At 44.9% G+C, this 14410-nt stretch overlaps 1 protein-coding gene across 1 annotated transcript in view; it reads left to right on the forward strand.

Annotated features, from left to right (window-relative positions):
- Nucleotides 1-14410, forward strand: part of Laptm4b (lysosomal protein transmembrane 4 beta) — a 62691-nt gene that overhangs the window by 40630 nt on the left and 7651 nt on the right. Inside the window, exons 3-6 of the mRNA XM_052747595.1 lie at nt 5860-5933; nt 6482-6604; nt 9923-10021; nt 12165-12260. Of these exons, the coding sequence (XP_052603555.1) occupies nt 5860-5933; nt 6482-6604; nt 9923-10021; nt 12165-12260 (392 nt within the window). The remainder of the gene's footprint in view (nt 1-5859; nt 5934-6481; nt 6605-9922; nt 10022-12164; nt 12261-14410) is intronic.

Raw genomic sequence — 14410 nt, forward strand, 5'->3', positions numbered from 1 at the left:
ATCCGTACATTTATCTATGTACCTTTTAAGTCATGTGGTTCGGCACATTCAGCACCTTGACTACATTTTGATTAATTTCTTACTTTTTTTGGTTTTCAAGACTGTTTTGGTTTTTTTTTTTTTGGTTTTCAAGACAGGGTTTCTCTGTGTAATCTTGGCTCTAGCTGTCCTGGATCTTGCTCTATAGACCAGGCTGGCCCCAAATGCACAGAGATCCGCCTGCCTCTGCCTCCCAAGTGCTGGGATCAAAGGTGTGCGCTACCACCACCTCACTGATACAGTATGTATTTATAGCATAGATTTGCTTTTTCAGATTTTCTATACCAAAGAAAATTATCCAGACACTTGTTAAGTGTGTGAAAGACTATAATTCAAGAGGGAATCCAAAGCTGGGCGTGGTGGTACAGGCCTGTAATCCCAGGACTTGGGGAGGCTGAGGCAGGAGGGGGTATGTCTTTCAGGCCCACTAGGAGTAAATATTAGTAAGACATTGTTTCAAAAATACAAGTGATGACAGGCAGTGGTGGTGCACACCTTTAATCCCAGCACTCAGGAGGCAGAGCCAGGCGGATCTCTGTGAGTTCGAGGCCAGCCTGGTCTAAAAATCGAGATCCAGGACAGGCACCAAAACTGCACAGAGAAACCTTGTCTCAGAAAACACCCCGCAAAAAGAAAAATACAAGTGAGCTGGGTTCCTGCCCATGTCCTCTGTAGTTCACATGTGTGAAATATGAGCGTAGGCAGGTCCAAAGAAATGGAAAGTGGACTAGTAGAGGCCAGGAGCAGTGGAGTGGGGAATGACCGTGAATGAGTATTGGAGATTGGTTTTGGAGGGATGGAAATACTTTGGGCCCTGTGGTGATGGCCATGCAGCTTTATGAATGTACTAAAGCCATGAGCTTACACATGTTAATTCTTTAGCAATCCCCTCCTCTGTCTGAGTTGCCCTCCATTTGTTCCCAGAATCCCTCCCTCTCTTCCCATCCGTAATAGCTAATTATCGACTTGAGAACAAAGACAACATCCTGTTAATTTTTGCAGCTTATCATAAACTAGGTTAAACCTACTAGGTAAATGTTGTTTAAAAGCATAAAATTAGCAAGTTACAAAATCCCTCTTTGGGGTGAATTTTATATTTCAATGAGAAGTTATAAACAATCAACAAATTCAAAGTATTCAACTCTTCTGTTCGGGCGATGAAATTAGTATCTTACTGCTTGTTCCTCCCTGACCTTTCACCCTCTGCAGCCCCCAAAGCGGGGTGTAAGCCTGGGCCTTTTAGTCTTCACCATGAGGTTTGAAGGGTTTGCATTTTCTTCTGAGGACCTACGTACCATTGAGAGCTCAAATAATAATAGTTCCTACACTTTGTGATGACTGATAGTGTTTGCTTTCGTGTGCGGTGGTGCCAGCAATGTGGCCAGAAATTAGAGAAGACCTAGATGTAAAAGGAGTCTGATGAAACAAGATATGGGAACCTGAACCTAGGTAGTGAGTTAGTTGCCAGCCTTCTGAGGAGTAAACAGTCAGGAGGTGGCGGGAACAGAATTAGATGAGTTGAACACAGGTATTTCAGGTAGCTTTTATGTGCCCGTGCTGTCTCCGTGACTAATTGAGTCCAGGAAACATTTTCTAATTGCCTCTTGTACCTGTGGTATAGCTTTTTTTAGGATCCTTTTCACATTAGAACTGCATAATTAAAGCAGGAATTTAGTTTAGGGAATAATTTGATATAGTGTGCTCTGATGTTGAGGTGGGGAGGCTGCTCTGCAGAGAGTGGGCCTGGCATCGGCCAGAGCTACTATTGATCAGGGAATCCCGTTATTAGACAGGGTCAGCTGTTGGACGGCTTATGCTTGGGATTGCACCCACGGCCTTGTTCACATTAGGCAAGCACTCTACTACTGAGCTGTCCTGTGAGTCCTAGGGAGGAATGCACTTTGATTCCTCAGAGGGACTCTTATTTACTGTTGATACTGTATTATTTCTGTGGGTTGGGAGATGTGCTGGATTACTGGAAATGGTATATAGCCCATTTTCATCTTACCTGCTCTGTGTTATGATTTACAATTTGGGTCTATGTAAGCTTCTTCAAGTGCTTGGGATATAGCCAGTTTGTGCAGAGTAGTTGGAAGAAGTACTTACAGAAATAGGATTTCCAAAATTTCCCCATCTTTAACTTATGTGAGTGCTCAGAGTGTACTTCATTTCATGGCTTTTGTTTTTACCTTTTAAATTTCCTTGGGTTTATGTTCTTTGATAAAGATAAAAATTACGAAGTTTGAACCTATGACTCTCATCAAGGGGATGGCTGGAGTATGCCCCCCCCCCCCATAGGACACACCACTGTTCTTACTAAGGTTTGTATAGTGTATATTAATATCTTCATTTCTTGAATAAAGCTTTTTAGTTTACTTTCCTGTCTGAATACTTATTATTTGTCTCTCTAAAGATCTTGGAAATAGTCAAAGAATATCCTATAATAGGCTGTGTGGTGATAATGTGTCCCCCCAATATATTATGTACCTAATAAACTTATCTGGGGTCAGAGAACAGACAACCACTAGATAGACATAGAAGCCAGAAAATGGTGTCACTCACACCTTTAATCCTAGCATTCAAGAGGCAGACATCCATCTGGATCTCTGTGAGTTCAAAGCCACACTGGAAACAGCCAGACATGGTGACTCACGCCTTTAATCTTAGGAAGTGATGGCAGGAAGCAAAAAGGGTATATAAGACGTGAGGACTAGGAACTAGAGTCTTGTTAAGCTTTGAGACTTTTAGCAGCAGTTCAGCTGAGATCCATTCGGGTGAGGACTCAGAAGCTTTCAGTCTGAGGAAACAAGATCTGCTGAGGAATTGGCAAGGTAAGGTTGGCTGTGGCTTTTTGTACTGTTTTTCTGATCTTCCAGCATTCACTCCAATATCTGGCTCCGGGTTTGTTTTTATTAATAAGATCTTTTTAGATTCGTCCTACATCTGGCACCCAACTTGTCGGGTACTAATTCTCGAGAAAGCCTTTTGCCTGTGGCCTTGCAGTCCCCAGCTCAGACCCGAGCTGCACTCGGCTGGTTGTGGTAGCGCACGCTAGTAAGATTTGCTGAAGGAGGCAGAGGCAGGAGGATCCCGAGTTTGAAGCCAGCCTAGGAGGCTTGCTGAGAAGCTGCGGCCGGGGCTGAGCCACAAACAGTGGCAGTGGGACCATGGAGACAGTGGCTGCTGCTCCGAGTTGCCAGCTGCTTTTCATCATGTTGATGACGGCAGCAACGCTGTTACTGGGGATGAAAGGTTTACTGATGCTTGTTCAGAGAACACTTGCCAGGACCATCGAGTTACAAGAAAGCATTGACAAAGGTCAGTTTGGAGAAGTTTGGCAAGGCAAGTGGCAGGGAGAAGAAATTGCTGTGAAGATATTCTCTTCTAGGGAAGAACGTTCGTGGTTCTGAGAAAAAGATATTTATCAGACTGATTGCTCCAAACCACAGAGGAGGCACCAAAAAAAAAGAAAAGAAAAGAAAAAAATCTCCAGGGAACCATGACCATGCCTAACAGCAACTTTGAAATCTTCGAAGGATGATGGGATCCCACAATGATGATTCCACGTGAACTATGATGAAGCCATTAAGCTGATTAACACCACCTAAGGATCTTCTTTGGACTACAAACTGCTCAGGACAATTTAGAGATGGCTAGCTGAGATGATCCAGCCTCATAGACTACTCAACAAGTACTTGAAACAAGCCCCGCACTTTCCCATTATGCAGAGACTGGACAACAAATGATACAGCTACCTATCCCAGGACTTGACACTGAACCCAAAATTTTTCTTTTCAGGATCCCCTAAAGATGCCCTCACCCTCAGACAGCAGGAAGTAATTTTAAGAACACAACGCCACATTCCCAAGAGGTGGGGTGGGTGGTTTTTGGTGGTTCAGTGGCTTATGGATAAGTGTCATTGTTTACGATGGTTGGTTACAAATTGTTAATTGTTAATGGTCAAAAAAAAAAAAGCTAAACAAAGGAGATTAGATACAGGGTTCTTGTGTTTTTTTTTTTTTTTTTTTTTTTAAAGAAATATATAGGGTTCTTGTTTTTTAAAAAAAAGAGAGAAAAGAGGATATTGAAAAGGGTAGATCATTGAATCTACTCTGAAAAAAAGGGAAGATATAGGCTGGGGATTTAGCTCAGTGGTAGAGCGCTTGCCGAGCAAGCGCAAGGCCCTGGGTTCAGTCCTCAGCTCTTAAAAAAAAAAAAAAGGAAGATATAGACATGATAAGATAAAAGGTAGAGTTTTGGATCTACTCAGGATATGATAAGATAAAAAGGGAGATTATTGAATCTACTTTTTTTGTTTTGTTTTGTTTTTTTTAGGTTTTTTCGAGACAGGGTTTCTCTGTGTAGTTTTGGTGCCTGTCCTGGAACTCACTCTGTAGACCAGGCTGGCCTCGAATTCAGAGAGATCCGCCTGGCTCTGCCTCCTGAGTTCTGGGATTAAAGGCACTGCCCAAAACTATTTTTTCTTATTAAATATACAGAAGGTCTCCCCTCCCCTCTCTCCTCCTCTTCCTTCCCTGTTTTCCCCCTCCTCTCCCTCCCCTCCCCTCCCCCTCCCCTCTCCCCCCTCTCCTCACAGTTCAGAGCAGCGCAGCAGTGGGGACTGATGTCATGCTCTAGGGGCCTTTCTCCTATTTTTGCCTTGGGAACCTCAGCGTGTGTGTGGGGGGGGGGGGGGGGGCTTCTCGATCCAGTCAAATCGGCAATCAAGATTAACCACTATGGCAGATTTAGTCACAGGCACAGTATCTCAGAAGCCCTCATTTTATACTCTGTTCAGTAAGAACAGCATCTACCTCAGCTGGGAAGGATACTGCAGTGCCCTCAGCATTAGGACTTAGCGGCATGGCTGCACCATATGCTACAGGCTTCCTGGATAAAGAAGTGTCCGGCTAGTACCTTCAGGCACCATTCCAGACCAGTTGTGCAGTAAGAGTATGTGAGCGTGTTGTTTTCAGTAGCCATGTTATGAAAGGCAACAGGAAAACAAGATTGGTTGCAATGATTGTAATCAGTATAAATGCCATTAATAAGGTATTTTATACCCTCAGAACTGAGTCTGGAGCTTCTCCCTGTGTGTGCCCAGTGCCCACATGTTGCTGCTAGAGGGCCATTCCTCTCACCTGGATGATGGTGGTAGCAAACGATGTAGTGTCCTCTTACCTGAAGAGAAATCAGCAACCACCAGAAACAATTAGAATAAGATTGATAATTCCACATGTGGGGAGGCTATACCAGCTGGGATGCTTGGGGAAGCTTTCCAAAGAGGTGATTTTGCCTGGGACCTACGTCAGTGAGAAGGGAATCTGATCATACAAACAGTGAAGGAGACTGCAGGCGTGAGGCCTAGTGGATACTGATGTTTGAACATGGTTATGTGATGTAGCTGGCCCGACTGGGGGAGTGAGGTGAGAGGTGGAATCACTTGACTTTGGACATTAGGGTCTTGAAAAGAAACTGAGATTTTTAATTTTAAACGAATGAGTAAGGTATGAAAAGTTTTATATGCATGAGTGTATAAGATGCAAATAGACACCTGTGTGAGTATAGGATGACCGACGATGAGCATTTATAGTTAGTGGACCAGAAGGCCAACTTGGTATCTGTAACCAGTATCTCTGCAGCAAACGATACAGTCGCTTAGGGTTTAGGGAGAACATCAGGGCACTTGTTAGCTCTGATGGTTGATGCAGCATAAAGTTTTCCCCTCTGGTTGGTTTATAACCAAAATAACTTTGAAGAGAAACTCAGTGTATTCAGTAGCGGATCTGATTGTGTCTGCCCCCTTTGACCTTTCCCCAGATATGTGCATTGCTATCGCAATCTCTCTCCTCATGATCCTGATATGTGCAATGGCTACTTACGGAGCATACAAGGTAAGTGGCTGCAGTGACGTGCCAGACCTTTCTTTAGGCCCTTCCACCAAGGCGGTGGTTCTCGACCTTCCTAATGCTGCAATCCTTTAATATAGTTCCTCAGGCTGTGCTGACCCCCAACCATAAAATTGTTTTCACTGCTAGTTTATAACTAATTTTGCTATTGTGACGAATCATAATATAAATAACTGTGTTTTCTGATGGTCTTAGGCGACCTCTATGAAAGGGTCATTTGACCCCCCCCAGGGGTCACGACCCACAGGTTGAGAACTACTGCATTAGAGTAGCCTGTGGGATTGCCTATTCAGAGTGTGGGGTTATTCATAGTTTTCTGCAAGAATCTTTAGAAATCTCTAATACCTCGTGGTACTAGGAAAGCTGGGGAAACAACGTTATCATGAACACTGGCCATTTTTGCCTGACTGCCCTAGCTTGGCATACGAGTTGCTGTCATGGCTTAATGACTGCCAGTCCCAGGTCCCTTCAGATTGGTGGACTAAAGTCCAGTTAAATCCAACACGTTAACATTCTGTTTTCCTTGTGTTTAGCAACATGCTGCGTGGATCATCCCATTCTTCTGTTACCAGATCTTTGATTTTGCCCTGAATACCTTGGTTGCGATCACCGTGCTTGTCTATCCAAACTCCATTCAGGAGTACATACGACAGCTGGTAGGTGGCCCTCCCACCGCTCTCTGCCCCTTGTCCTGAGAGGTCTGCCTGAGTAAAGGACAGAGCATTATCGGGACATATGTTAAGCAGATTTTAAACTTGCACTGGAGTGGCTGGTCAGATCGCTGAGTGTTTTCTGAAAGGTGGGAGTTCTGACTACTAGGGTGCTTTTGGGATGCTGTAACCATCATGACTTCCCCGAACGTGGGAGATAAGGCAGTGAGGGCAGCAGTGGCGTTCACGTGCCTCCCGAGGAGAGTCTCTGTGCGGATTGCTCAGGTATCAGCAGCGGGTGGCATTTCTCCCCTGTTGGCATAGGGAGACAGGAAGCTGCTGTGCAGTGGTTCTCAGACTCGTTCCCCATAGACTGGTCTCTCCACATGTCTGTCATTTGAGGACTAGATTCCTGGTAAGTCCTTTATGAACACGTGAGTCAATATTGGTGGCTGGATATCCAGGAGCTTCTTATGTCATCAGATGGAATAATTCTGGGCCCTTGCGCTTTTTAATCATGGGTTTTTAAATTGTGAAATGTGTCTGAAAGTGCAGTGTCTTTAAATTGTTTTTTTTGAGGTGGGTGGTAGTTTCGAGACAGAGTTTCTCTGTGACATTGAAATAATACCCTGGATTCTTATTTGTTTTGTTTTTAAAATGGGTCCTGGGAATTGAACCGGATCCTCTGGAAGAGCAGCAAGTGCCCATAACCACTGAGCCAACTCGCCAGACCCTTAAAATTGTTTTAAATGGCAAGATGTTCTTCATTCTTTTTTTTTTTGGCTTTTGAGACAGGATTTCTCTGTGTAGCCCTGGCTGTCCTGGAACTCATCAACTATATAGACCAGGCTAGCCTTGAACTCAGATGTCTGCCTGCCTCTGCCTCCTAAGAGCTGGGATTAAAGGCTAAGATATTTATTCTTAAAGGTTCTTTCTGTATATAATTTTTTTAATGTGGTACTATTAAACTCAGGACTCCCACATGCCAGACAAACACTTCACTACTACAGCCTCTGCTTATTTTAGAGTTCCATTTGAGATAGGGTCTTGCTGAGTTGCCTAGCTTGGCCTCCTACCTCAGCCTGGCCCCTAGGATCACAGACTACCCATGTGCTCATTTCATGGAGCCTTTGTGGTAGTCTCCGAACTCAGGCTAAGGACTAGGGTTCTTCTAGAAAGAGAGGTAAAGCTGCAGGATGTGGTGGGACACTGGGAAAGGCTAGCAGGTGGGAGGGAGGGGTTGAGAGGAGAATCGTTCATAGGCTTCCTCACGGTCATGCGAGAGCACCTGTCACTCCCAGGACAGAAGGCCCTAGTGTTTGCTCCTTAGAAGTGTCTCCACGGTCATTCCTTTTATTATTGTCTTAAGAGTCGGGCCCATGCTGATGGACTATGGTGTCTAAAAAGTTCCACGTGCCAGTTTTGGGAGTTGCCTCTTATGACCCAGAACACTGGGTCTGATTAGTGGTGGGCAGGTGGAGAATTCACCTCTGTGCTGAGGGTTGGTGTTAACTCTGACGACCATCTGCTGGGCTCCTCAGCTCGCTGGAAATGAGCCAGAACCGGTCTCAACAGGCTCATCACATGTGGGCTGGACTGGAAGGTGGTAAGGACAGGTGAGGATGGCCAGCAGCAGCCCTGTGCTATTGTATATCACATCCCTGGGCTGCAGAGATTGTCATAGAGCGCCCCATACACAAGGCATGTAGGACGTTAGTGACTTCCTTCTGCTACTCTGCATTCACTTTTGAGCCATCATGTGGTACAATGACAGTGTTGTTGGAGCTGAGAGGAATGATAATACTCTTTAAAGAAAGAAAAAGGGGGGAAAAAAACCAAGTGGTGGTGGTGCACACCTTTAATCCCATTAAGGAGGATCTCTGTGAGTTTGAGGTCAGCCTGGTCTTCAGAGCAATTTCTTTCTTTTTTCTTTCTGTCTTTTTTTTTCTTTTTCTTTCCCCGAGACAGGGTTTCTCTGTGTAGTTTTGCACCTTTCCTGGAACTCACTCTGTAGCCCAGGTTGGCCTCAAACTCACAGAGATCTGCCTGCCTCTGCCTCTTGAGTGTTGTGATTAAAGGCGTGAGCTACCGCCACCGACTCTTCAGAGCAATTTCAAGGACAGCCAAGGCTACACAAAGAAACCCTGCCTCTAAAAACAAAACCAAACAAAAAGAGAGGTTTCACTTTTAATTTGTAATGATAAACCAAATAATACAAATGAAATATTTCAGGAAGCCAGGGGAGGTGGCAGAAGTTCAAGGTCAGAAGTTCTTATCTACATGGTGAATTTGAGGCCAGCCTGGGTTATATGTGATCCTGTCTCAACTTCCCATTACCCTGCCAAAAAAATTCTATACTATATAATGGTCATTCTGAGCTGGGCATGGTGTTGAATGTCTATAATAAGTGCGTGTGCCTTTTTATAGATGTGTGCTTTTGATTTTTTTTTTACCCTGGTAATTCATCGTCACTGTTTACAATGTCTAGAAAGATGTGCCTTTAGCAAAGACACTCACTTCAGTAGCTTTCTCCTTGTCCTGCACAACCCTTCAGAGTATTCAGAACTTGAAGGAAGTAAGAAAACTACCCAGTCACACCAGAAGTGCACCAATAGCTCACAATGATGGTGCTCCATCGTGCAGAGGGAGGACTGCGTGGCAGGCACCTCGTGTCTCTCACGACTCCTCCTCTTGACTTTTGTTCTGTGCTGTGCAAGTCAGAGGCTGCAGAGCAAGGCTGCAGAGTGTAGGCAGCAGCAGGGAGCCAGCTTCTGATAGACCGACTGCCTCCTGACTTTGCAAAGACAGCTTTTTTTTTCTTTGTTTTTCTGTTTTTGTTGTGTGTTTGTTTGTTTCCGGTATAGGGTTCTGAGTAGCCTTGCCTGTCCTGGAATTTGTGTAGACCAGGCTGTTTCCTGAATACTGTGCAAAAAGCCTTTTATTGTTACACAAAAACCACCTTTAGCAAACTAATATCCATATACCAAAACCAAGGTCTGAAATTCCTCTAGGAAGAGCAACTCAGTGACAATCCCTGACTTAAAGAAAAGGCAGTTCAAAGCCTGGGTGCTGTCGCCCAGGAATCCATGCCAGGTGCAATGGCTCTGTCGATCTCTGTGCAGACTTTCCTTTGCTGGGGTGCCTGAGTTAGGAGCTCCTTGCTCGCTCACTGTTTGTTGCTGTTTCATGGGTAGAGGTGGAGAGAATTTTGTATCTGTCCTAAATAACAATCATCTGCTCTCAAGTGAGCACCCTGGGTTGCTGCCTATGGAATATGTCTTGAAAATGAACGAGATTTGCTAATGAGGCCCCTTTCCCTTTCAGCCTCCCAGTTTCCCCTACAGAGATGACATAATGTCCGTGAATCCTACGTGTTTGGTCCTTATTATTCTTCTGTTTATCAGCATTATTTTGACATTTAAGGTAAGCATGAATTTTCTCCTTATGGACTAAATATTCAATGTACTCCTGAATTCGAAACAAATAAACAGAATAATCTGTCCCCTTGGTTTCCTAACATTATATTCTGTTGTCTGTGTGAGAGAGAAATACTGACTTGAACTGCACAGGCCAGTCAAGGAGAGATGACGGCTCAGTGGTTATATGTAATACTGCAGCGTGCAGAACGGTGTGCTGTGTGTTTTTAGTAGTAGCATCACAAAAGTTAGATGCAAGTATTTGAATAAATATCACACATACACAGTTATTATTGTGCTACAATCCATGTCATAAAATTCAGCCATTTAGGGGTTGGAGATTTAGCTCAGTGGTAGAGTGCTTGCCTAGCAAGCGCAGTGCCCTGGTTCGGTCCTCAGCTCCAGGAGAGGAAAAAAAAAAAATCAACCACTTAATGTATGTGGGCTGGTGAGATGGCAGCATGGTGGGGAAAGGTCCTTGCTGCAAGGTTGGTGAACTGACCCAGGTCAACTCCAGGATCCCACAAGGTGGAGTGAAGAGAACACCCACAAAAGTCCTCCAATCACATGCACAATGTCATATGCACATAGATGTGAGTATTCGTGTACACGCTCTCTCTCTCTCTCTCTCTCTCTCTCTCTCTCTCTCTCTCTCTCTCTCTCAATAAGTTATTAAAGGAAATGTGAGTCAGTGTTTTTAGTGCACTTATGAGTGTGCAGCTGTAGCTTCATGGCTGTGTACATTTAGTTTTGTATTTCCTCCCGAGATGGGGTTTCTCTGTGTAGCCCTGGCTGTCCTGGAACTTGATCTAGGCCTGCCTCTGCCTCCCACATGCTGGGGTTAAAGGTGTGTGCCACCACGCCAAGCGGCTTAGAACATTCCTACCACTTACCACCAGGCCTTCATAGTCCCCTCCACCCCTGGAAAACGAGTACATTGCTTTCTGTCTCTGGATTGATGTGGACACTACATCAATACAGTCAGCTGTGTGTTGGTCTTTGTGGATGGCTTTTTTCCTCCTAGGTTGCTGCCCTATTTTGCTCTCTTCCTGTGGTAAAGACCATGACCAAAAGCAACTTGGAGGAAGAAAGTGTTTATCTTCCTTATGTTCCCGGGTTGCGGTCTATCGAGGGGAGTCAAGGTGGGAACTGAAGCAGCGATTTTCAGGAACACTGCTTACCGGCGTTCTCCATTGCTTGCTCAGCTTCCCATTTTCATACAACCCAAGGCTCAGGGGTTGCACAGTGGCTTGGACCTTCCCACATCAATCATTACTTAGAAAAAGCCCACAGGCTTATCCACAGGCCAGTCTGATGGGGGGTTTTCTCAGCTGAGGTTCCCTCTTCCCAGGTGACCTGCTGTGTCACCAGGATGGCGGCAGTGTGCCCTGCTTTAGGCATGCCACATGTCCATCCAGCACATGACAAACATTTAGTCGCTTCCACTTTGCCAAAGTGAAAAATGCTGCTCTTCACATTCCTAATAAAGTGTGGGTGGACATGGGTGTCCAGTCCTGTGGACATACGTGTCCCTGGAGTAGGATTGCTGGGTCCTGTGATAGCTTGATTAAAACTGGGTGGGGGTGGGTTGGGGGGGGCATGCTATACTGCTTGACATCTTTAATAGCAGTGTGTGACATTTCTCTGTTTAACCGTTTTTTTAGTCAAAGCATTTAGCATTACGGAAGCATTTTGAAATAATTGAGTTCTAATCCAATTAAAGCTGCCTGGAGTAAGAGCACAGGGAAAGTCCCAGGTCTGACATCTCTCGTGCATCGTTTCTAGCCATTGTTCTTCTGAGTGTTCATCTTAAGTACCTCTAGATGCTTCATTCTGAAAATGGAATAAATAAAATCAGAGACTCCTGTAGTCAGGGTACTGAGCAGGGTAGGAGGGGGCTTGAGGCTAGCCCAGGCTGTACAGCAAGTTTGACTCACCTCTTACCAAAGAACGAGTGACCAGTGACCAGTGGGTGAACAAGCAGTGCACCCATGCCAGAAATACTGCCCCAACTTCTGCAGTTTTAAATGCATTAGGTCTAGTAACGTTCACATGTGCATGTAAACAAAAACTTTACAGTGTTACTTTAGCATATTGTTTTCAGTCATCTGCAGTTTGAAAATTAAAAACTTGGTGACCTTTATTTGCAGGGTTACTTGATAAGCTGTGTTTGGAGCTGCTACCGATACATCAATGGCAGGAACTCCTCTGATGTCCTGGTGTATGTTACCAGCAATGACACCACGGTAGGTGTGTGATGTGTGTGTGTGTGTGTGTGTGTGTGTGTGTGTGTGTGTGTGTGTGTGTTTTGTTTGTTTTTTCAAAACAGGGTTTCTCTTTGCTGTCCTGGAACTCACTTTGTAGACCAGGCTGGCTTTGAACTCACAGAGATCTGCCTGCCTCTGCCTCCTGAGTGCTGGGATTAAAGGCGTGTGCCACCCACCACGCCTGGCTAAGACATGTTTATCATCTGCTTGGTCTACCATGTTGTAGTTCTTTGTCAGTGTGACAGATACCTGAAAGAAATGACTTAGAAGGAGAGGGGTTCTTTGGGTTACACTCAGACATTTCTGTCATGTGATTGGACTTGTTCCATTACCATGGACTTGTGGTGAGATAGGAGGAATATCATGGCAGCAGACTTTGTGGTGGGCAGGCCAGGAAGCAGAGAGCACTATGGAGAGTCCTCTGACTAAGTCAGGACCCCCAGTGACCTGCTTCCCTCTAAGTAAGCCCTACTTCGGAAAGTTTCCATCAGCTCCCAGTAATGGCATCAGATTATGAAACCATCAATAGGGTTACTAATAGATTAATCCATTGGTCAGGTCAGAGCCTTTGTTATCCAGTTGCTTGAGTAATTGGATCCTCTAGCTGGGGACCAAGCCTTCAACTCATGAGTCTTGGGGGTCCAGGGCATTTCACATTTAAACCATGACATAGATAATAATTGGACCTGGAAAACAGTAACAAAAACCAGCCAACCAAACAAACCAAAACAGTCTTGTGAGATGTCTCAGCAGTTAAGAAAGAGCACTGGCTGCTGGCGGGGGGTGGGGGGGGGGTGGGGGGGGCAGGTTCATTTCCCAGCACAACATGGTACCTCACAACCCTCTAACTCCAGTTCGAGATCTGGCTCCATCCTCTCCACAGGCACCAATCATGCACACGGTACACAGACATACATGCATCCAAAACACCGGTACACAGAAGTGTAAAATATCCAGACAACAACAAACAGTAAAGAATGGAGGTTATTCCACTGAAAACTACATGTCTTTTGATAAATTGTGTAAATGAACCTAAATGAAACTAACTGTTCTGACCTATTGTGTATCTTTAGAAAGGAAGAACGCAAGCTTTCTCTAAACGCAAACACATCACAGTACATGGCTCTGATGCTCAGGTTAGGCCATCCATGACCAGTTGAGCCTCATCAGAAGCTCTTCAGTGTTCTTGCTTTCCAGCATAACATAGGCTCCTACATTTCCTACAGCAGATCTGTGGTCCGCCATTTCTCCAAGGAGCCATTTCTTTTTGGTGGAAAATGATATCTGGAGACCATAATGTGGACTTTAAGGATTAGAATACTCCATAATTTTAAAGATTTCTTTTTTGGCAAGAACTAGGGGTTTTAATGTTGGCATTCTAATTTAAAAACCAAATGTGCTGATGTCTGCCCCAGAGACCTTCTAGAAGGTTGGAGTGATCTAGTTTTTCATGGCACAAAGCAATATAAGTTTCTCCTTTGCCCATGTCAGTATTGGGCATCCACATCAACATAATAATGTGTCATGCCTGGCTTTCACTTCACATTAAGTATTGGGCCAGATGGCTCTTCTCCCAGGCTAAATAAATTCATGTTGACCTTTGTGGAAAGATACTGGGGCTCTTGTTAGAAAGTAAACATGCTTCCTCTCCTTTTCTAAGACAATGCACATGCTGTGGTGTGCTCAGAGGGAGAACAGAAAAGAGTTCTAGATAATGGAGATCATTCCCGGGGTTAACCCTGCCTCCATTCCAGCCAGACCGTGCTGGGAATGCCTCAGGCAGAGGGTCCCAAACATAATGCCTTGAGGTCTGAGTGATTCATTCAGGCCGTGGGAGTACATACCCACCTCTTGACTGCATTAAGTAGTCGTGTATGCACAGCTCAACAGCAGCCTGCTCAGTATGTTTCCCCTGAGAGTTTAAACTATCCCAAGGTGCCCTCTGCGTCACTGCGGCTGCCTGGCCCCAGCACTGTTGGTGCCCTAGGGAGATGCACCCTCCTCCCCTCTAGAGCCCATGTTGGAGAAATCATGTGATGGATGCATTATGTAACTATCACATACTCTTCCTAATGCCATGAAAATGTGCTCACTGGAGAAAAAAACACATTAAAATGATAAATATGTAG

This window comes from Peromyscus californicus, unplaced genomic scaffold, assembly GCF_007827085.1.
Source record: "Peromyscus californicus insignis strain IS unplaced genomic scaffold, ASM782708v3 Scaffold_20__1_contigs__length_68692818, whole genome shotgun sequence".
Lineage (NCBI taxonomy): Eukaryota > Metazoa > Chordata > Mammalia > Rodentia > Cricetidae > Peromyscus > Peromyscus californicus.